The 24,954-nt window shown below is 44.0% G+C and overlaps 1 protein-coding gene across 1 annotated transcript in view; it reads left to right on the forward strand.

Moving 5' to 3' along the window:
- The first annotated feature begins 1,931 nt into the window (after positions 1 to 1,931).
- The window catches only part of LOC132445609 (transmembrane protein 50B-like), a 38,468-nt gene continuing 15,445 nt past the window's right edge, over positions 1,932 to 24,954 (forward strand). The window contains exons 1-3 of the mRNA XM_060035700.1: positions 1,932 to 2,087; positions 2,766 to 2,980; positions 23,743 to 23,855. Of these exons, the coding sequence (XP_059891683.1) occupies positions 2,888 to 2,980; positions 23,743 to 23,855 (206 nt within the window). The 5' untranslated portion in view covers positions 1,932 to 2,087; positions 2,766 to 2,887. The remainder of the gene's footprint in view (positions 2,088 to 2,765; positions 2,981 to 23,742; positions 23,856 to 24,954) is intronic.

Raw genomic sequence — 24,954 nt, forward strand, 5'->3', positions numbered from 1 at the left:
GGGCTAGGAAGCTGCACTGAGCTTTAAGTAGCCAATCTAACCCGAAAGTCTTAGCTGATAACCTCCTCCCGACCAGGTTGGGTTACCATGGTGATACACCAACGCTAAAAGAGAGAGATTCGTGTCACAGCTAACGCAAGCTTTGAGCGCAACATACCTCGCTTACCCACTAATCAACGTTTGTTGTATACCCACAGGGTGCTTCAGATTATAGACCGCTGAAGAATAAGTCCCGCATCCGAGGCTCATGATTCCATCGGTCAAATGTCTATGGGAAATAACATGAGTTTTTTGGGTTAGGTAATGATCGTACATAACAAACTTTGTAGATGGCGAAGAAGTAAAAGCTGCTCACGTTTTGAACTGCACACTTTTTCCATCTAGATTCTACCTGGGTTTTGGATTGTCGGTGCCGTTAAAGTAGTAGGCCTAAACTATTATTAACCGGGAGCTAGTTCTGATCTGCGCAGACTTCATACGTCAGGGAGGGGTATGGAAGCATATATGTAGTAAAATTCAAATGGCAATGCAATTTGCAATTTGCAATTCAATAAGTAATTACGTTATGCAATTGACAATGCATTATGCAATTTCATAATGTAATTTGTAAATACGTTATTCAAAGTGTATTTTAATATGCAAAGTGACAATGCAATCCTCAATTACATTTGCAAAAGTTATAACAATAAAAATACAATAACATTTTGTCAAATTCTTTTGAGTTCCTTTATTCAAATTGAAAAGCTATAGCTTCCCCGTGATTGCAATCCACTTCGCCACGCTCCGTGTGTTGCGATATTCTTTTTATATTATACACAAAGCTTATTTTCTCAAAACACCTACCCTTTGATTTTATAAATATTTTTTTAACGTTAATTTTTTTTTATAAAATCAAAACGTGGGTTTTTGGAAAAAATAAGCTTTGTGTTATGTGTGGGGCAGTTAGTTGATTACACCAGATGTGTTTTGATATCGGTAGGTCAAAAGGTCAAGCCGCGTAATAGATTTATAGCCTTTTTTAACATTAACATAATAGTATAAAATCAAAGGGTAGGTGTTTTGAGAAAATAAGCTTTGTGTTATGTGTGGGGCAGTTAGTTGATTACACCAGATGTGTTTTGATATGGGTAGGTCAAAAGGTCAAGCCGCAAAATAGATGTATAGCCTTTTTTAACATTACATTTTTTTTTATAAAATCAAATGGTGCTTTGTTTTACATAGGTAGGCCTTGTATTAACACATCTAAGTTGGTTTGACACAAATTCGTCCATCGAAGCCAGTGCTAAATAGATTTTTCGAATGTGTCGAATATCCAACGTCCAATATAAAACTAACCTTACCACGCTTCAAGAGCGGAGGGCAACACAACATTAGGTTTGGATTAACTGGATGTAAAGGCGTCTTATTTTTTAGAAACGCGACCAATGCATGGTCATAACTACATGGAAAGTAGGGTCACAAGTTGATCTGGCTGCCTTTCGTGTTTTCAAGAAGTATTTTCGAATTCTAGTATACTACGGCGGTTATTTCCCCAGTGGGTCAACGGCACAATGGAATGGAATTGCGGATTGTTATATTTTTTTCCCCCAATGGTATGAATTCGAATCCCGTAATGTATCATATTTTAAACATTCATTTTCCATTTATTTCGGCTTAGAACGGTTCTACGTGACAAGTTTCTTCCAATTACACTCCAAAAACGAATGAGATTGTAATGTTTTTGACATTTTATTGAATAACAAATCAAAGAGGCATTCGCAAGGACAGCTACGTGTCTGGTCCCGATTTCGAACATCTGGCGACAACATCCACGACAACAAGCGAAGCATTCGGCTGAGGGTCACCAGTTAAACCGGTCACGACTTGAACTGAAACACCGGCCCCTATCCAACACCCAAGGACCTGTCACCCAGTGTGAACCACCCTCATAGGAGGTTGTGGTTGTGTTGGGATTGGTCCTCACAGAGATCGGGGTGTTGTGATTGGTCCTCACGCCCCATCGTCATCACAACAAGTCAAAGCGAAACTCACACCGAGCTCCGAATGGATCCTAAAAGCTGTCCTTGATTACCTGCTTACAACTCAAGGTGTGTGCTGTGTTTTGACCTAATAACCGAATATGATACACCTATAATATTACACGTGATGTACGCTGACTGAACAATTCCAGCGGGGATAACGTGAGGGCGAGGCGCATACCTCAAGCCAAGGTTGTAAACACACGAGCTGACAGCTAGCTGCTAGCTGACATACTTCAGGCTGTTCAGACTGTACAACGCATGGCTGACATCTACACTGTTTGCTTTGTTTAAATAAGGAAAATAAGAATAATTTAGGACTAACACACGGGGCAACATCACTATAAAGGGTAAATACTGATCAAGGACGCAATAATTTTTTTCTGACAAATTTGTAATACAAATTAAATGGTTTTAGAATAGATAATACAGAGCAGTACCTTTTACATAGAGAGCATTATGACGGCATTATTAATTCAGATATACACTTGAAATCCACATAAAAACACGTTATTAGCCAACCCACACTATCTCTGCTAATCTCAAATCCAGTGTTTAGTCCTGTAGTGTCAAGGTCAAGGTGTGTTAGGTATGAGGATATAACCTTAGGTATTATTGGAGCAAGGACGCTTTAGAAGAGTCAGAGTGGCAATCGAGGGAGATATGACCTCTGTCAGGCCTTAACCTTTTTGGATTCTGCCATCAACCAATGGTTTTAGAGCACTTTACTTGTTTTGTGTTTTATAGGAACACAAGGAGAGAAGCATTCTCCGTGTGATAAGCCAGGCTACGAACCAGCCCGGAACTAGACCTGGGACAGCACGTCGGAGGAGAGAGAAGAGGAGAGGAGAGAGGAGTGAACAAGGAGGATGGCGGGGTTCCTCGACAACTTGCGCTGGCCGGAGTGCATCGACTGGGGGGAGAGGCGCAACACCGTGGCCTCCGTGGTCGCAGGAGTTCTGGTAAGTGAGTGTGTGTGTGTGTGTTTATGTGGTTAAACTTTCTACCGGAGGGGTATACTATGAAGCGCGCTGAACATAACCAGGCTTTCTTGGGAAAACCTGGATCGACAAATATGCAACTCGTGATCAGAGTTAAATGGTACCACGAAGCCATGGACATATTAAAGGATGGACCACAGACTGGAAAATGGCCGCCCATTCATTCCTATACAAACTGCTCAGTGGCGCAGGGTAACATACAGGAGCGATTTGCTTCCGTGTTATGTGGCCAAGACACGTGACCTAGTCCGTGACGTACCGGATGCAGAGATCTTCTTCTTCTTCTAGTTTAGTGGAGGATCATAGTTTTTCCCCATATACCGCCACCTACTGGACTACTACACAGGAGTTTGTGACAAGGACGTTGGCAAATGATACTTTAAATCATAATCATAATAAATTCAAAGAAAAAACCAAACTAACGAAACAAAATAAACAAAATAAAACAAACTAATAAAATAAATGAATAAATACAAATAAAAAATATATATACTTAAGGTTAAATTCTTCTAATTAGGTTAGTATCTTTTAGCTAATTTATCAGCAATTTCATTGCCATATATTCCATGGTGGGCTGGAATCCAACAGAACTGAATAACTAAACCAAGGCTTATAATATTTAAAAGAAGATGCTTTACCTCTATCACCAAATCTTCACGTATTGAATTATCTGTTATAAAACTTAGTATCTACAACCCATCTAAGAGCGGTTATTATTGTGGCCATCTCGATTGAGTATACTGATAAAGTCACCCACTCTATATCCATATCCTTTTTCAAATTCTGGAATATATATGCCAACACCACATTGTCACCAACTTAGTATCTACAACCCATCTAAGAGCGGTTATTATTGTGGCCATCTCGATTGAGTATACTGATAAAGTCACCCACTCTATATCCATATCCTTTTTCAAATTCTGGAATATATATGCCAATACCACATTGACACCATTCTATTATAACTGATAACCAAGGTACACACTGTAATACTATAATCAAGAGGACATACAGGCAGTTCAAATAAAAAGAGATAGAACTTTATTGATCTGGAAACTTCATAAATATGTAAGATTGCTCCATATAATACCATAGTAACATAGTAAACGTATGTAGGCCTAAAAAATTCAGTTAAATGTTATTGCTTAAGAAACAGATTCCTTCCAACTAACTATTTACGAAAAATGCAATCAATAATTTATATAAAAGTAAATGTTTACCAGTGATGTTGCTAGGTACGCGTCCTGCGTCCCTGACGCATTAAAATCTGAAAGGACGCACTAAACTCACTATCCATGCGTCCCGGGGACGCATCTCATTTTCCCCATGAAAAACGATACATTGTGAACATTAAACAACTCGTGTTTAATCACAGTAACTGGCCAAAGAAACCTTCTTGTGAGCAGACCGGACAAGCGCTGTTTCAACCCTCTGCGCATCTACTCGGCGCAGACGTGATCCCCTGTACAAAGTATCGCGACATGCTAATTTAGCCGCTACCAAAACAACTAGCTCGTCACCGCTGATTTCATTTCAACAATTAAAAAAAAAAGTAATTTATTTTGGTGCTATTTATGATGCTACAAAAATCCTGTTTGATTTTAATGTAATATGTCATGCCACTGTGACAGTTCTGCAATCAACTTTTCAGATTTTGAATTTTATTTGTTTAATTTCAGATACATTTTGAACATACATTAATATATCCGTTTATTATAACCATATCATACCACCATCAAGGAGTTTAACAATATTAATTTAATTTAAGAAATAGAATAATAATAAAAAATAAACACATTTTTTAAACTGGGGAGTCGGGACCCATTGAATTTCTCAGGGACCCACCCAACTCGCCACCTGTGGGTCCCGGGGACTCACTACATTGAAAACCTATCAACATCACTGGTTTACATATCGACCAGCAACGAAGTTGGAGTAGCCTACCCAAATAATGAATTGTAATACACCAACATTGTCAACTGTCATACATAGCTAACCATAACCCTGTCATAGCTAAACAAGCAAATGAAAATGAAATACCTACCAACGCAACTGAAATGTTAATATTAGACAATTAACAATATTATGAAAATTACGTAGGTCTCCCATAATCATTCAGGTAATCAATACGTCCGTGCCTGTTACAGCTATTTCAATGATATGTGTGTTATATATCCGTGTTCAACGCCATTCATGTTAAGTAAAAGGACAAATCTCAGACTTTGGAAGTTAATGGAGTTAATGGAAGTTAATTCTGAATTTAATTTAATTCGGAAGTTAATGGAGCCGTCCTCATCCTCATCGTCCTCATCGTCATCCGCTTATCCGGGGTCGGGTCGCGGGGGGAGCAGCTCAAGCAGGGGGCCCCAGACTTCCCTTTCCCGGGCCACATTGACCAGCTCTGACGGGGGGATCCCGAGGCGTTCCCAGGCCAGTGTTGAGATATAATCTCTCCACCTTGTCCTGGGTCTTCCCCGAGGTCTCCTCCCCACTGGACGTGCCTGAAACACCTCCCAAGGAAGGCGCCCAGTGGGCATCCTTACCAGATGCCCGAACCACCTCAGCTGACTCCTTTCTAAGTAAAGGAGCAGCGGCTCTAATCCGAGTTCCTCACGGATGGCTGAGCTTCTCACCCTATCCCTAAGGGAGACGCCAGCCACCCTTCTGAGAAAACTCATCTCGGCCGCTTGTACCCGCAATCTCGTCCTTTCGGTCATCACCCAGCCCTCATGACCATAGGTGAGGATAGTAACGAAGATCGACCGGTAGATCGAGAGCTTTGCCTTGCGGCTCAGCTCTCTTTTCGTTACAACGGTGCGGTAAAGCGAACGCAATACCGCCCCCGCTGCTCCGATTCTCCGGCCAATTTCACGCTCCATAGTACCCTCACTCGCGAACAAGACCCCGAGGTACTTGAACTCCTTCACTTGGGCTAAGGACTCATTTCCTACCCGGAGTAAGCAATCCACCGGTTTCCTGCTAAGAGTCATGGCCTCAGATTTAGCGGTGCTGATCCTCATCCCAGCCGATTCACACTCGGCCGCCAGCCGATCCAGTGAGTGCTGAAGGTCACAGGCCGATGATCCAATGAGGACCACATCATCTGCAAAAAGCAGTGACGAGATCCTCAGACCACCGAACTGCAACCCCTCCCCACCACGACTACGCCTCGATATCCTGTCCATGTATATCACAAACAGGATTGGTGACAAGGCGCAGCCCTGGCGGAGACCAGCACCCACTGCGAACGAAACTGACTGGCTGCCGAGAACACGAACACAGCTCTCGCTTTGGGAGTACAAAGATTGGATGGCCCTGAGGATAGACCCCCTTACCCCATACTCCCGCAGCACCTCCCACAGTTTCTCCCGGGGGACCCGGTCATACGCCTTCTCCAGATCCACAAAACACATGTAGACCGGATGGGCATACTCCCAGGCCCCCTCCAGGATCCTTGCGAGAGTGAAGAGCTGGTCCGTAGTTCCACGTCCGGGGCGAAAACCGCATTGTTCCTCTTCAATCTGAGGTTCGACGATCGGCCGAACCCTCCTTTCCAACACCTTGGAGTAGACTTTACCAGGGAGGCTGAGAAGTGTGATACCCCGGTAATTGGCACACACTCTCTGGTCCCCCTTTTTGAACAGGGGAACCACCACCCCGGTTTGCCACTCCTTTGGCACTGTACCCGACTCCCACACGATGTTGAATAGGCGTGTCAACCATGACAGCCCCTCAACACCCAGAGCCTTTAGCATTTCTGGCTGGATCTCATCAATCCCTGGGGCTTTGCCACTGCGGAGATGTTTGACTACCTCAGTGACCTCCACCAGGGAAATTGACGACGAAACACCATCAACCTCGAGCTCTCCCTCCAACATAGAGGGCGTGTTATTCGGATTCAGGAGTTCCTCAAAGTGTTCCTTCCAACGTCCGACGACCTCCTCAGTTGAGGTCAACAGAGTCCCATCCTTACTGTACACAGCTTGGATGGTTCCCCGTTTCCCCCTCCTGAGGTGCCGGATAGTCTTCCAGAAACACTTTGGTGCCGACCGAAAGTCCTTCTCCATGGCCTCTCCGAACTTCTCCCACACCCGCTGCTTAGCCTCCGACACGGCAGCCGCTGCAGCCCTTCGAGCCTGTCGGTACCCTGCAACCGAGTCAGGAGTCCTCCAGGATATCATATCCCGGAAGGCCTCCTTCTTCAGTCGGACGGCTTCCCTGACCACCGTAGTCCACCACGGTGTCCGAGGGTTACCGCCCCTTGAGGAGCCTAAGACCCTGAGGCCACAGCTAGCCACCGCAGCTTCAGCAATGGAGGCTTTGAACACCGCCCACTCCGGCTCAATGCCCCCAACCTCCACAGGAATGCCAGAAAAGCTCCGCCGGAGGTGTGAGTTGAAGATACCTAGGACGGGGGCCTCCTCCAGACGTTCCCAGTTCACCCGCACTACTCGTTTGGGCTTACCAGGTCTGTCCGGAAATTTCCTCCAACTCACAACCAGATGGTGGTCGGTTGACAGTTCCGCCCCTCTCTTTACCCGAGTGTCCAAAACATGCGGCCTCAGATCAGATGACACGATCACGAAATCGATCATCGATCTTCGGCCTAGGGTACTCTGGTACCAGGTACACTTATGAGCACCCTTATGTTCGAACATGGTGTTTGTTATGGATAATCCATGACTAGCACAGAAGTCCAATAACAAACGACCGCTCGGGTTTAGATCAGGGAGGCCGTTCCTCCCCACCACGCCTCTCCAGGTGTCTCCATCGTTGCCCACGTGGGCGTTGAAGTCTCCCAGCAGAACTACGGAGTCCCCTACTGGAGCCCCATACAGGACTCCATTCAGGGTCTCCAAGAAGGCCGAGTACTCTGAGCTGCTGTTTGGTGCATACGCACAAACAACAGTCAGAGTTTTCCCCCCTACAACCCTTAGGCGCAGGGAGGCGACCCTCTCGTCTACCGGGGTAAACTCCAACACCGCGGCGCTCAGCCGGGGATTTATGAGTATCCCCACACCCGCCCGGCGCCTCACGCCCTTGGCAACTCCGGAGAAGAATAGAGTCCAACCCTTATCCAGGAGTACGGTACCAGAGCTGAGACTGTGCGTGGAGGTAAGCCCCACCAGATCTAACTGATAGCGCTCCACCTCCCTCACAAGCTCCGGTTCCTTTCCCCACAGCGAGGTGACGTTCCACGTCCCCGGAGCCAGCTTCTGCCGCCCGGGTCTGGTCCGTCGAGACCCCTGACCTTCGCTGCCACCCATGTGGCTGCGCACCCGACCCCAACGGGTCTTCCCACAGGTGGTGGGCCCATGGGATGAAGAGAGGGGGGGTGCCACGTAGTTTGTTCGGGCTGTGCCCGACCGGGCTCCGTGGCAAACCCGGCCACCAGGCGCTCGCCATCGAGCCCTCCGTCTGGGCCTGGCTCCAGACGGGGGCCCCGGGCTTCCTCCGGGCCGGGTCACATCTCCTCTTTTTTCGTTATTCATTGGAGTTTTATGAACCATTCTTAGTCTGGCCCCTCACCTGAGACCACTCTGCCATGAGAGACCCTACCAGGAGCACAAGGCTCCAGACAACACAGCTCTCAGGTTCACAGGGACACGCAAACCTCTCCACCACGCTAAGGTGACGGTTCCAGGAGAGGATGGAGCCGTGCACTTCAAAATAGGACCATAGCAAGGAGCCGTTTGTTTCAGTACGGCTCCTTTCAGCTGCCCACCCAACATAAACTGCTAATAAAACGCTTGAGGAGGCGTTTTGAAAAGAAAAAACTTAATTTTTTTTAGAACAGGGTAGAAATATAATTATGAGCCTTTGATTGATATCCAGACATTTTTTTCGGAGACACAATCCTGTTCCCCACTTGTATTGGAGTGGACGGCGATATCTACTTCTGGGCCACATGAAACGACGGACCCCCGTCCACTCCCAGCTTAAACAGCTGCAATACCAGGCTTGGCCTCTGAGCACTGGTGGATTGCGGAAGTATGCGCCTATCCTGGGGGCCTGCACGAAGCTCACTTACGAGTCAATTTGTCAAGCCAGGATTTCCGCTTTAGTTTCAATAGACGTTCCCATAAAAGGGGGGTTTATCGCGTCATTTTGGTCACCTTTACAAAAGATTAAGGCCTGTCCACACGGGCAAAAATGATATTTTCCCCTCCGTTTTCCTTTGATGCGTTTCAGGAATATCTTACTACTAGCCTGCAGCTCCCACACACACACAGCACGCGTGAACGCACACATGCACGCACGCACACACACACCGCATACAGACACACACGCACGCGCGCTGATGCGCACACACACACACACACATGCGCGTTGAAAGACAACGGCAGGATCGCTGAACGTTTCAAGACAAAGTCAGCACACCACACACATGCACACACGCACGCACGTACACACGCACACACACACACACACACATGCGCGTTGAAAGACAACGGCAGGATCGATCCCGCATCCCGCAATGTCTTGTGATATTGATGTCCCCCCCTCCCCTCTTCTGTCTGTTTTAACGGCGTCGCCGTCGACAAACTCTCCCGGATAAGACATTCTGTCTGTAGACTGTAGAAATTGCGATACAATAAGTGAAGAGACAATTTCTCACCTCGAAAAGCAACGGCAGGTCGTTCATTTTGTCATATAAAAACGTTAAATTCAAACATCGCGCCTACAGGCATATCAACCAAAAGTGATGATGATCTTAAAGAGACAGCGTCCCTATAACACAGAACGAAAACATGTCAATAACACACTAAGGTGAATTATGTCTATAGAGTTCACCACAAGACTACACTTTGTTGCTTAAATGTAATATTACACTTCTCCTTGAGCCTCCCGAAATGTCTTTACTTTGTTGCTCAAACTTAATATTACGCTTCTCCTTTGAGCCTCCCGAAATGTCTTTACTTTGTTGCTCAAACGTAATATTACCCTCCACCTTGAGCCTCCCGAAATGTCTTTACTTTGTTGCTCAAACTTAATATTACGCCTCTCCTTGAGCCTCCCGAAATGTCTTTACTTTGTTGCTCAAACTTAATATTACCCTCCTCCTTGAGCCTCCCGAAATGTCTTTACTTTGTTGCTCAAACTTAATATTACCCTCCTCCTTGAGCCTCCCGAAATGTTTTGCGATATTGATATCCCCCCTCTCCCCTGCCGACTGTTTTAGTTGTTCTTTATTTTTCTTATGTTTTATGTGTATGCTTTGTGTGACTGTAGGCTGCTGCTGCCTGTCTTGTATAAAGGCATTAATGTAGCAAAAGCCTTTAGCATGGGTAAATAAGTCACAAATGTGTAACAGTCAATTTGAAGTAATCAATATTTATTTTGCATGTGTACACTAAAGTCACAAATTGTGCTGCTATCTCTCTCTCTCTCTCTCTCTCTCTCTCTCTCTCTCTCTCTCTCTCTCTCTCTCTCTCTCTCTCTCTCTCTCTCTCTCTCTCTCTCTCTCTCTATTAATACTGTACTTGACTTGGGAAGCCCTGCACAAGAATTCCTATGTGTTTGGACTGTCTGGTTTATGCACAAATGGCGAATAAAAACCTTTGAACCTTATGAACCTTTTTTAAAGTCACAAATGTGTAACAGCAAATTTGAAGTCGTAAATATTTTTTCTACCATTGTATACACAACATAAGGGGATGCGAGTTCACAAGTCCTTTGTTACAGCTGCACAGATCCTATCCTGTGTGTCATGCCCTTGACACTTTTGCTACAATCATTCCAGGCAGTTGGTGCAAAACACATTCACACACCCGTGTTTCATAATCTGAAAACATGCACAAAAATGTTGCATTCGTAAACCCAAATGTGAACTAATGCATCAAAATTTGCACATCTGTGAAATATTTCCTCACAAATTAAATGATATAGATCGCTATGTTCAATGAGCGTTTTAATGAGCAAGCACAAGTCCATCGATACAATTGCTTGAATCTGCTGCTATGAGTCTCAGCTGTTGTTTTTCTTGCGGATACTTTTGCAACACGTCTATGCGGTACGTGATGTGTTGCAAAAGTGATTTGTATCCGTATGAAGCAGAGCGTCCGTGGGCGGGACAAAATTGCAGCATTAACCATTGAAAGTCGCCGGCAGGGGGTGCATTTTTCAAACTACACTTGGACCATCCAAGCAGACCATTAAAATACATTGAAGGACATGTTAATGCAATAAATTGGGGGGAATTCAGTTGAACTAAGTAATTTAATTTTACATAATTTAAGATACCCAACTCCGTCGTGTAGGATGCCCTCTTGTCTACTTTCAAGACTCCAGAAAGTGATATGTTTGCCCATATATGCACATCACTTGGAAGACGAACCCTGTAGAACCCCCCAGAATTCAAGACTGACGCTACCTCCACTCTACCACTCTCTCACCGAGACACACTGCGCAACAGTAAGGATTGTCTACATAAGGTCCAACCCTCTTAACATTAACTCTTGTCCCTCTTATTTTTATGGACAAAACTGAGTGGTAGGAGCGCCACCATGGAAAACAAGCCACAGAATATTGAATAAATATTAATATTTTGATTATTACAGCCATCTAGATTCTCCCACAGGATGTCAGAGGACAAAGGGCTCCCATAGAAGGGACCCCTTCTCATGTCCTGGGAGAGTCCTTGATTGTAATTTGATTCAACATGTTTGAAACGACATAGGTAGCTTGGATGAATTGTTTGGATTCAAACCATTCATCGGTGCTATTTAAACGTGTCTTAAACGAGGTGCACACGTCTGCTCCTGGTTTCCCCTCCTTTGTATGGCATGCCCCTCGTAGGGTGCATCATGTCTGAGGTTCAATTTCAGCATATTTCTAAGCTGTTTGTATAGACTCTGCGTTGTGTATTTTCGTCATAGTATTAATTCTTGAAGTGGAAATCAATGCAGCTTGACAGGTTGGATCAGAGGGTCAAGTAGTTGGTTTATTCCAGGATGTAATACAGCGAGATGCAGACTTAGATTGGATAGTCTTTATTGTTGGGTGGTGAGGAGCAGTCTCCAGACGTGCTCCTTGGCTGTCCATCCCTCTTCTCACCAAACCAAAGTTTCAGGGCGAGGTTTATACTGAAGAAAGCGTAAATAACAAAGGAACAAATGCAGTGTTTCCCTTGATAAGGTATATGGGCCTGGCCATGACCAAGACGGCCTTGGACTGGCCTTTTGGTTGATCCTTGTAGGGACAAAAACGAATGGAGGCTTGTTGGAAATAACACCTGGTACCAGTTGGAGAGGCACTGGCCTGTCCCCACACTAATAAGTGTGAACACAGTGAGACATCAGAAAACACCTTTATTCTTCACTGATTTGTTTTGGATGAGAATACTTTATTGATATCTGAGTGGAAATTGAAGAGTGACACAGAGAAGAAGAAGAGCAAGGAGGGATTTAAGGGAAAAAACACATTTACAAATTGTGGGTGAACATACACAGAGAAACGGTCCCCTGACGTAGCAGCAGACGGAACAATTCTCTCTGATTCCACCAAAGGTTCAGCAATTAGCTCATTTTATCATTTCCTGATCAACACTCGAACACAATCACCGTAATAGGCAGAACCACCGACAGAAAGATATATATTTGACCAACGTTAATATATTTGACCCACATATCCTGTGCCTTTGTGTATACATACAAATGGTCAAATATATATCTTTCTGTCGGTGGTTCTGCCTATTACGGTGATTGTGTTCGAGTGTTGATCAGGAAATGATAAAAGGAGCTAATTGCTGAACCTTTGGTGTAATCAGAGAGAATTGTTCCGTCTGCTGCTACGTCAGGGGACCGTTTCTCTTTATTGTAGAATGGTACTTAGGCCATTTAAATGATATGGTTGAATGTCTTTGTCAACGTCTCAGTCTCAGTCTTAAAACATTATTTATTTTTGGATTAAATATACATAATCAGATGTTTTATGAAAGACTAGTCTAAAAATAAAAGTCCTAGAAATCTACAAACGGAGCCCATTTCAATCCAACATGTGTCCAACATTTATATACTCACATCTGTATTATCTTTTAAGTAAAATCCTCTAGATATATCTGTAGATATATCTGTAAATATATCTAGATATATGCTGATTGCTAAATCAGCGTTTTTAAAGCCTCTCTTTGAGGCCCCGTCCACACAGAAACGATTTTTGTGTAAAAATGCAGAAGTCTTGTACGTTTGGGCCGACCGTCCGGCGTTTTCGGTGCCTGCAAACAGGCTTTTCTGATACCAGGTCCCAGGGTGAAACAGAGAAATACTGCCCCCTGCATTTTCGTGTTAGGATTCGCCCCCCCACCAGGTGGCAACGTTAGATTACCTTCTAATTTGTTTTGTTTGATTTGATTTGTATTATTTTTGAACAGCCCCTTGGTCAATTAAATTACTAACTGTACAATCTACAAGGTTTAACAACTGCTTTCTTCTCCTTGACTTTATGTTTGTATACAGCGCGCAGGCTTGATGCGCATGCTACGCCTCGTCTTCTTTTTTTTTTTGGTGGAAAACCAGCGCCAAATATAGGCCTTGAATATGTACTACAGCGTTTCTACAGCTAGATGTGTTTTTGCAATGTGTCCATCTTTACGGAGAGATTCCTGAAACCACGGCAAGAAAATCGGAGGGGAAAAGATTGTTTTTGCTCGTGTGGCCGGGGCCTGCCTTCCCTAGGTGGTGTGCTTGCCCAGCGTAGAGGAGTGTAAAATGACACACTAGTCTGGCCTACCTTTACTCGTGGTGCTCTTGTTTTGGCAGAGCTTACCCAGTGCAATCAGCTGCTAAAATATCATTAGCATGTATAAGAAGGCAAACAACAAAAAGAGGGGTCAAACCAGGGTTAATGTTGGTGAATTTAAAGGTGGGGCAAAGTCAAGAACGATTTGCCTGTCTCTAGGGTGTTTGCATTGGCTGCTGTTTGTGATTGAGTGAGAGCTTGCCACTGCAGCAAGTGGGAGCGCCCACGTTAACATTTAAAGCAGTTGCAATGTTGTTGTATTTCAAATTCGGCCAAGTAAATGATAGCAACAGATGGAGGCACAAGTATTACATGTTGTCACTTAAATATTATAAGGTAATTCCAAAATCTATTTTGAGAGGTACATTACTGCAGTCGGCTAGCCATAGCAAACGTTATCCAAATCGCAGCAACCTAATTGTTAGGTGGGTTAGTTATCATTTTTCTAGCTTTGAATCTAAATAATCATTAGAAAAAAATGGTCTTTAGAGATGTGATGCCACTGAATGCCATTCTTTAGAGTTATTTTATCGATCCCCATACTGGTTTCTATTTGCCATTGAGCCGCGGTTCACTCAATCCTGGCTACAAAGACACGGGTACATCGTGGGCAAGTCGAATAAAAACAAGATACTCAAATGAAGTCCAACCACTTCCAACTGCTGGTAGGCGGCCCCGCACCTGACCTCAGATACTGTGGACAAGTGTGAACTGAAGCACATTACATATAATGGCCTAGTTATATAACTAGAAGGATTAGTTTGTTCAGCAAATGGGCTGATTCTCCTGGTATAAAGTTTGCTGGTCTCTATGAAGGCCAATCCGAAGAGCCTATGGTATGACGTCGTACGTTGCCTGTCCTCTCATCTCTTCCTTGTAATACTTTATCAATAAAAAATGCTATAGGTTTGAAAGACGGCACCCCTGAACGGTCTTTGGAAACGGCGGATGCTGCTTCAAGTGATCCTGACCGGAGCACGCTTAGATCAATTATTCGATTTTGGGGGAAAGGACAAGTTGTTTAACTACGTATATAACTATATATATAATATAAGTAAATTATATTATCAGCAATCTCAGACGGAAAATAAAATGTTAAAGTGAATCAGTATCGATTCGTCGACTTTACTAATCGCAAGCAGCATCCCTAGTGTCTGTGTGTGTGCGTATGTGTGTGTGTATGTGTGTGTGGCTTGATCGATTAGTTGCTTAAAGAGGAACTGAACTGAAATTTGAAGTTTAGTTGATATAACAGATGTATTGTCTGCCTTCTCATTGGTAGAATAACTAAAAAGGGCTAAACTTACTAAAAGGGTTTAAATTGTAAGGGGAAAGGGGTGAAAGTGTTACAGGGCGCCGCCATGTTGGATTTCAACAATCAGCTACGTCACTGGCATGGTAACCTACTCCTACTCTGTGGCTCTAGCAGCCATAGCAGGTAATGAGTCAGGCTCTGAGGCTTGCTGAAATGGCTACGGAAAAGCAAACAACCAGGTCTACAGGAGGATCATCTTATTGCATTCCCCCTGGCTGCATTAATGAATTATATGGGGCCAAGGCAGCTGGGGTAATCATACATTTCCACAGGCTACCTTTGAATAGGAAACCAGCCCTTAATACATGCCTGGCAGCCTTAAAACTGACTAACCCTCCGATGTCAATCAGCCCCTTTCATGTCAATCTCCACAAGCTTGCACTCCGACCATAAAGTATATAAACTATTACTCCGACGATATCACAGATCTATGTTTCCAAGCTGCTAATTAAACCACGGCGGGTCTGTAAACAGAAGTTCCACAAATGTCCCTTTCTACTCATCCTGTTGTTTGCCGACTAGCCGATTGCTGATGCAGAGGGAGTTAAACTCGAAGAAGTAGTTTCATAGTAGGATGTATCTGTGCAATATCCATCTGTGCAATATCCACCAACATCCACCAGAAAGTAAACCTCTATCATCTACCTAAAGTAAACGTGACACTTGTGAATCCGCCTCTCATACGCGGGTGTATCTCCCAAAGTGCATCTAACCCGTCTTTCAGGTCCAGTCCACCCGGAGCCGATTTTTTTGTGAAACCATGTCTTTAATAGCCATGTTATTAGGCAGATCATAATAAACTGTGTTCTTTAATAGGTCCAAGGTCCCAGAGTGGTTTCAAATAAAACCGGGCCCATGCGGTTTCGTGTTAGGTTTCGTGTGGACGCCTGAAGCAACGTCCAGTAGTGTTGAAAGTTACAGGTTTTTTTTTGTATTATTTTTGTAGCTTTAAAAACAGCCCCTTGGTCAATTTAATTACTAACTACATTAAAAAGTATTTCTACTCAATCGAAAAGGTTTAACAACTACTATCTCCTCCTCGACTTGAATGTTTTTATAAAGTGCACAGGTTGGATGCGCGCATTATGTGGAGAACCAGCGCCTTGAATATGTAGGTACAGCGTTTGTACAGCTCGTTGCGTCTCCGTCTTTACGGAGATATTCCTGAAACGCATCAAAGGATATCGGAGGGGGAATGATCGTTTTCGCCTTGTTACTTGGTTGCTATTTATGGGGCGCTCCAGTGTCTCCGCTCGGACATCCCTTAGAGATAGCCTGGCCACTTCCAAAACCTCTCTCTCGCCGCACAGCATCCGAATTGCCCTATGCATGGTTATGCAACCTAATCCCACCGTTAGATGGTCAAGGTTGACCGGGACCTCTCGGCAGCAGACCGATTCAATGGCAGGGTCCATGCTCCGGCAGCACCCACACGCACACCAGTCACCCCCACACGATCCGAAGGTGGAGCTGGAGCCTGAAAATGATCCCTCTCTACCGTGTGGCAGTCGGACACTACAGGCATGTCCCTCACAGGCTCAAACGAGGGTGTAGAAGACGTTCGCGTGTCTGCAGCAACGACCTAGTCCTACCATGCCAGTGACGTCATCGGTGCTCTAATAAAATAAATAAAAGACGCATTTTCTTTTGTTGCTAAAAAAAGCTATGTATTGATTTTTTCAATATTTTTTTTATAACTAACACGTTATCGATGTTGATCATTTCAGTTCAGTTCATCTTTAATATTGACAAAACTGGGCCAGTGTGACATAGATACTAAAAAGGAGTCGAAACTGATTTACTACCTCTGTGCTAAAATATCAACTAGTTCTCAACTGCAGAACGAGCGTCAAACTGTTGCCACTTCCATTTCCCATTCAAGGCAGAGGTGACGATGGCAGCAGCAGTATCATCTCAGCTGCCATCAAGTTTCCAATCTATTTTCTATTGTCCATTTCCCAAACTTGCAACATCACAACCCTCAGCCCTCTGCCGACCATTGGCTATCGATCCTCGTTGGCTGCTCCCGCTGAGTCCCGCTGTCTTCACAATCACCGCCGCTAAAGCCAAGCTCTAAGGTAGTGGCTGAAAGGCAGGTTTTTAGCAGAGATCGCCTCACAGACAGTCCAATGCCATTTAACAGTCGATTTGGAAGTGCAGTGCCTGAATGTCTGTATGTGATCATCCAGAAAGAAATCCCTCTTTACAGCTAACTAGAGAATGGACATGGAGACTAAGAGAATGCATTCTCTCCTGCTGCCTTCAAGCGAGCCCAGTTAAAGACGCTGATGTTGTGTGTGTCCAGTTGAAACCAGTTCATCTCTCATGGAACTGGATAGGGGAGGGTTTTCTATAGGCTGTCAGGTGGAGGGATTGTCAGTAGATCCCAGGCCTTTATCATAAGACTTTTTGATATGAAGAAGAAATGGGTTTTTCAGCTGCTACCAGGCTTAATTTATTCTCACAAAGAACTACCTGGATGTTCTCAACCACTGATTTTGTAAATAGTTGTATTTAATTTCCAATTATATTTTTATCTCCTAGAAGAATGAGCTCGGTCCAGACCTCGGTAACCTCATAGATGGCTACGGGCATGCTTGTCTTGCTAATTGCCATTGTATCTGCGCCATGAAGAGGGATTTGCATTCCAGTGCTTAAACATGAAGTTCCTAATGAGTGCCCGATGTAAAGCCCATATGGTCATTTACATTAGAGGTTTGAGTCAAATAACCTCGTTAAGAAATAAACGTTGGCAGCACTTCATGAGTGAATTTAAAACAAGGCAGAACGTTTTCCTGAATGTGCTCTCGTCCATGGAACGATGATCCAGAGCCTCTGCGTCTAAATTAATTGCTTTTATAAATGTTAGATGCCTTGTTCTCTAAACCTGTCAAAAGTTGAGGGTTCTCCAAAAGCTTGAATCTGCATTATCTCCAATTCCTCACTTTGAACATTGTATTTTCTAAACAATTTAGTCACGGATTCACGCCAGCATTGGCCGGCAATTGTCAGCATTTGGGTTGTAGGTAGAGATTCATATTAAGATGCTTATTCTACAGAGATGCTTATTTGTGCTATTGGGTTAGGGTTAGGGTTGAAACATATAACCGCATTTTGCCACTCCTGGAGCTTATCAAAAATGCGGCCTTATTTTCGATAACCGTTCATCTTGATAAAGTTGATTGCAATATTGTAAATGCACAACGCAAACGTAAAAGACTGTAAATGTAACATTCATGATAAACTTGCACGTATAAAATGTTAGACCTCTTCTGTATTCTCGGTGGCTTAAAGAATATAAAGTTCAAGTTAAACAAAGTATATAAATGGTGTTGCATAAATATGCTTAGGCTAGTATGGAGGTAGATTTGTGTCTTTATTATGCAATCAAAAATAATAGGTTTGAGAGCAAAACTTTCCACAATGCAATCAAAAAATAGGTTTCAAAAATCCATAAGTTTTGTTTGCGAATCCAAAAGTTTTGTTTGCGAATCAAAAAGCTTTGTTTGCGAATCCTAAAGTTTTGCTTGCGAATCCAAAAGCTTTGCTTGCTGTTGAGCTGAATCTCGTGGGCGGGACCTACGCCGAAAGATGTAAGACACGTCTCTATTGGCCAGTCTCGATCGGAGTGACAGCTTGGCAACATCCACAGTTAGTAACGAGAGAGGGAGTTCTATTTCATGTAGGCTACGCCGTCTAGGCTTCGCCTTATGGGCTTGTCCCGTGCGCGCGCTTGTGCGCCCTGAAAATTCCGTAGGCCTCCCTGTCAGCCGACAAGGAGACCATGGCAGAGGAGAGCAGGGCGATGTTGTTGACCGCCGCCGCGGATTGAGAGGCACAAACGAACACCCTGTCCGTCAGGCCGACAATCTGCTTCTGGAGGCGGTCGGGGGGCAGCGGCTTTTCGGATGTTGCCAAGCTGTCACTCCGATCGAGACTGGCCAATAGAGACGTGTCTTACATCTTTCGGCGTAGGTCCCGCCCACGAGATTCAGCTCAACAGCATGCAAAGCTTTTGGATTCGCAAGCAAAACTTTAGGATTCGCAAACAAAGCTTTTTGATTCGCAAACAAAACTTTTGGATTCGCAAACAAAACTTTTGGATTTGGAAACAAAACTTTTGGGTTTGCAAACAAAACCATTAATATTTTTTTTATCACATTAATTTATCTTGCAATAAAACATTTTTTGATTGCAGTGTCGATAGTTTTGCTCTCAAATCAATTTTTTGATTGCAGTGTGGAAAGTTTTGCTCTCAAACCTATTTTTTGATTGCAGTGTGGAAAGTTATGTGTGATTTTTTAATAATCTATTGATTATTCAATTGATTTGTATATAATATCTGAATGAGATTATACATCATGAAGAAGGTTGATTATTCAATTATTGAATGTACTGCATTAAAGACATGTTCCCTCCCTCTTTTGTACCTGCCGATATCCCTCCAATGGTGGGGTTACCGGGATATTTTGATGGCTTATAGCGTCATAATCCTTTGGTTTGATTTGGAATATGAAGAGATGCCTTGCAGATACAGTCTTCTCATTATAATGAGCATTATATATCAGACATGCAAACGGCGTGCTTTTTGGCGCGAGTCGCTTTTTTATCATACATTTTGGGGACCTGTGTGGTTCGTGCAGATCCGAAGAGTTTTTCTTTTGGGGGGGGTCGATCGGTGCGTCGATCGGTGCTCGCGTACAGGTGTCAATATTCCGTAATCTGATTGACTGAGACCCCCCGTGCCTTCGAGGTAAAGAAAAGTGATTCCGGAAATGATTTTGTTAGGGGTCCAATCACAGCGTTTGCCGTCGCGTCAAAATATTGGATGCGCATGCGCACGGTAGAGCTTGGATCGGGCTCAGAAAATCAAGCCCGACCCCGAGCCCGTGCACGTTCTGTCCGAGCCCGGCCCGACCCGACAATTATTTTAACACATATGTAACTTTGTAAACATTTGTTACTAGGCTTACTCAGCTAAATATATATGTAAGGGATAATGTATAGAACGCCGGTCATTATTGGGAAAATAAGACCCGACAGGGCGAACAGTACACCGGCGCGCAGCGAAGGCGTCTTGCTTACGCCCCGTGCCCACTACCTCCGTCAGTTGACCGTTGCCCATTGACTTTGAATGGGGACGGACGCGCAATGCATTGTGGATCCGTCCGTTCAGTTGGAGCGTTCGCCACCGTCAGAAAGTTGAAATTTTTTTAACTTTTTCGGCAGCGACGGTTCCGTCATCCAATCAGATCGCGTATGCAAATTTAAGCACTGTGACGCGACTCGGGCTCTGACGATACTGGAAAGCGGGAAAGCGGGTCATCTTGCCTCGCAACAAGCAGGAAGAAGCGGGAAGAACCCGGCGAAGCGATTTGATTGGCTGACGGATGCCTCTGCAAAGACTACTCCCCCATCCGTCAGCCACGCCTTCCCACGTCCGTTGACTGACGGTGCAGTGGGCACGAGGCGTTACTGTCCGTCCACACCAGAAGCGAATTGAGCGACCAAATCGCCGGAAGTCATTCACTTTCTATGGGCAAGAGCGACCAAAGCGACCAAAGCGACCAACGCTACCAGTGGCCAAAGTTGAGCGACCAGAGCGTCAAAAAGAAGTTGAAAACTTTTTAACTTTATGCAAATGACTATTATTCGCTTCAGCGGCCAAACACTGACAGCCAATCGGAATGTAGACGCTCTTCGCTTGCGTGGATCCCAGGGAACATCGGCAGGCACTTTGGTTCCTACCTACCTTTATTCACTCACTGAACAAAATGTCGGCTGAAGTATTAATCGCGGCTGTAACTGGGCACCCGGTGTTGTACGAACCCACCCTTTTTCAGTTCAGAGATCGAAACGCCATAGTGGTTTGGATATCAAGTGATGATAAGCGGGAGTATTTATAGGCTACATCTAGAACGTTCGTATTTAAGCGGGACTCATTTTAATTTGCTCTACATGCCACCAATCTAACCAACCAATCGCGTGTAGCATGCTTTAAACAAAACCAAAAAAGTTTTTGAAATCGTCACATAAACAAACTAATCGACAAGACGAGGAATAAATGACAAGGGATATATCTCTTGTCTTTTATCCCTTGTTACGGTGAAACACTTCACCATCACATAATTAAAGGGACAACAACAGAATTGAGTTTTAAAGCAAAATGCAATTTATTTAGCAAAGCAAACAAACAAACAAGGAGTAACGTGTCTAGGGTATATGTTTAAGTGCGAGATATGGTTGTGGATGAGTGGATGCAGTGAATGCGTCTGTATGTTTAGAAATGAGACTATAACTAATAAGAGTGAGGATGAGGGGAAAGAGTTAAAGACAAAGAACAAAGCAACGTGCCCAAGTGAAAGTATACCTAGTACCTGCAACAACCGAAAAGAGTGCCTAATGAGAGAGAGACCCAACCTGCTTAAATACCCCGCCCATTAACCCAGGTGTGATCAATACTGTGACTATGATCACCTTCCCCAAGTAGGAGCCTTAAGGGGTGCAGGGGGTCGTCACACCCTCTATTCCCCACTATTCACAGAGCCTGAGGTGAATAATTGTTAATTAAATAGTCTAGATAGATAGCCTAGTCAAGTCTTTATTAATACCAAACGACACAAATCGTCGGGAATCCATTTAGGTGGTTCGGCCCACACAGGACAGTAGCCTACAAGACCACACAGAACAAGTCTGACTGGACATACACACAATACATCACATTAAAACTAGACACGCGTTGATAGATAGATAGACAGAAAGACCTAGATAGATAGATATGTTCCATTATTTGCCTTTCGGAGCCAACCAGTCCTGTGCACGTATGCAAATTAGCCATGTGCGCTAATGTCTATTTGTTTTGAATGCGACGAATGAGTGCAGATCATGATTTGCAGATCCAGATCAGTGAAACATATTTCAACTACTACAGCACGCAGGGTTTTTTGTTCTCGGTTGTAATTAGCCTACATTTTAGGATTTTTTTTTATATTGGGGGGAATCACTGTCCTACTTGCTGTCGAAGCACTTTATCGAACAAGCAAAACCGTCTCGGCAATATGGCCGAGGTGTATGGGAGAGTTCACTATTTGATATGGCTGTCTGTAGGGCCTACTAAACGCATACGGCTCCTTTTAAATGCGTCTGCATAATTGAATTGTACGTCATGAGCGACTTGAGCGACCAAAGCGAACAGAAAAATTCGCAGCGAAACTTTGTGAGCGACCAAAGCGTCTTTGACGCTTTGGTCGCTCCTGGTGTGGACGTACAGTTAGTCCTGAAGGGGCTTATTTTCGAAAATGACCGGCGACGTTCTATACATGATCCCGCTTATAACACGGCTACTTGCCAAAACTAAAAAATAACTTCACATGATGCGCCTTTTTACAATTTATTCGTTACCAGCATTCATTCATAATTTTTTCACAATGTCTTGTTTTTAAAAGATTTATGATGACTTTATTCTCTGTAAGGTGACCTTGGGTGCCTTGAAAGGCGCCTCTAAATTAAATGTATTATTATTATTATTCGTAGTGTTGATCAGCAGAGCAATAATAAATTGTCCGCAAAGACGGTGACGTCACTTAGCAACGGAAGACACTGGGGTTAACAAGTCACCGGACTAGCTTCCAAAGTGAACGGAGCGTTCCACGGCATTGAGAAGACCTGTGTAATAAAGGCCTATAATATTTCTGATTATGGCATATAGGCAAAAATTAGAAGGCACGATTACAACTTTCCACTGTCTGACTTTTTCAATTTTTTTTAGAAAAAAGGATGTGCTAAATGCACACTCTGCATTAAAGAAATTAATTATGCCAGCAGGGGTGTAGATGCCCTGTATGCACACTGTAAGGCAGACATTCATCGGAGGAAAGTGACAACAACAATAAGTACACAAAGTGTTGCACAGCTTCTCCGAAACCCTCTTCCAGAAACCCCCTAAGCAGCAGATAAGATCAGGGACAGTGCCAGGCCTACACTGCCAGTACCTGTACCTGTGATCACATATCCAATGCAGAGGTGTGTGTTTGTGAAAATAAATTAACTTAGTTTAAAAAGTCACTTTAACTGAGTAACTAATATATTTTTTATCTTTCTAGGCATATAGCATATAGCATAGGCCTTCTCATGATAATAGGATATCATGCCGTCATATTTTTTCAGACTTCGGGTAGCTCTCTCTTTTTTTGTCATCCATGTGTTTGCATCCCTGATATATTTAATTTTCAACGTTGGTCAAGCCATTATCTTATGGATTACTTACACTATTTATAGGAGTGTAAATATAAACCCTGTCTGTGTCCATGTCTCTCTTTCTCTGCAAAAGCTGCCTCAACTGACATCGTCAGTTGGAAGTCCCTATCCCGTCAATATGAACCCTGTCTGTCTGTCTCTATATCCCTCTCTCTCCTGCTCTCTATACAACTATCTCGCTCTTTCTCAGCGAAAGGTGTCCCCCTCTTAAAAGGAGCATGTGATCGTCAATTGGAAGTCACTATTTCAAGTTTCAATATAAACCCTGTCTGTCCGTCTGTCTCCACGTCCATACCTCTCTTTCTCAGCGCAACCTGTCTCACTCTTAGGAGCAACATGATCGTCAGTTGGTCACCATCCCGAGTGTCGATATAAACCCTGTTTCTGTCTGTTTCTGTCTCTCTGTTCCCAGTTCTTTACCGGTTGGTGGGTGATGATTGACGCGGCGACCATCTACACAACACAGGAGCAGATGAACCACGCCTTCCACACGTGTGGCGTCTTCTCCACCATCGCTTTCTTCATGTGAGCCCGCTAGACTTCCCGTCATCCATCCAAGCTTGGCTTCAGTCTTCATAATGTAACAAAAGCTTTCTGATTCAACGTCTTCGTCGCATCCAAAATGTCCCTCTTGTTGTCCAAGGGTGCTTTCTTTCAAACATTTGCACATTTGCAATGTTAGCAAGGCAGTAAATGGAGTGTGTTCCCCCATGCAGTTTTCCTTGTCTTCATCCTCCCGTCACTAATCCTGTCTTTGTTGCTGTCTTTCTCTCTCTGACGTCCATGTTCTTGTTGGTTGGAAGACAAGCTGTGCAAATTTGGCAGCAATTAGCGCTGGACTATATTCAGTTCTGTAATAGCCTGCACATTACATTTGGATCATAAAGAAAGGTTATTCACATATAGGTACAAAATTAAAACCTTTAAAATGAAGTCTACTAAATTACATTATTTACATTACATTTTACACTATTCCCAGAAGACTCCATTTCTCCATCATTGGTTCACTTGAGGTGCAGTGTGTAGATCTAGCAGGGAGGTGCAGAGTTCAACCAACTGAATCACCCTCCCCCCACCCCTGCCTTTCCATTGACTTCAGAGAAGCTACGGTGGCCTCTACTGGCCTGGCAAGGTAACAGCTCCAAAGAAAGAAATGACCCTAAAGAAATAGCTCTCTAATCACTCTAAACAGACGGCTTCTCCGGCTGAACCCGGTCTCTAGGGTTCATTATGGGTGCCTACCTGGTTAGCACAGAAGGTGTCTAAGCCACAGAGAGTATGGAAATAGATGCACACTGGTATCACTACAGTATGCTGATAATCATAAGGCATCTTTACACTGCCAACCCGGTACGGTCACGGCTTGGCGCAACCTGCCTTTCACTCACGGAGCCGGCTTACTTGGTTTGTTGGAGTAGACTGAAGACTCACCTGTTCAGAGTTCACCTGGATTCTGAACAAGAGACCCAAGACTCACTTGTTCAGAGTTCACCTGTACTCCGCATAGCCTCCCCCCAACTCCCCCACACCCCTCTGATGCACTAATTGCATATGTGTATGTCCTGGCACTTAATGTATGCACTTATTACTGTATCCTCACTCTAGACTCTGGAGAAAATGCCAT

The sequence above is a fragment of the Gadus macrocephalus genome, chromosome 17, assembly GCF_031168955.1.
Source record: "Gadus macrocephalus chromosome 17, ASM3116895v1".
Classification (NCBI taxonomy): domain Eukaryota; kingdom Metazoa; phylum Chordata; class Actinopteri; order Gadiformes; family Gadidae; genus Gadus; species Gadus macrocephalus.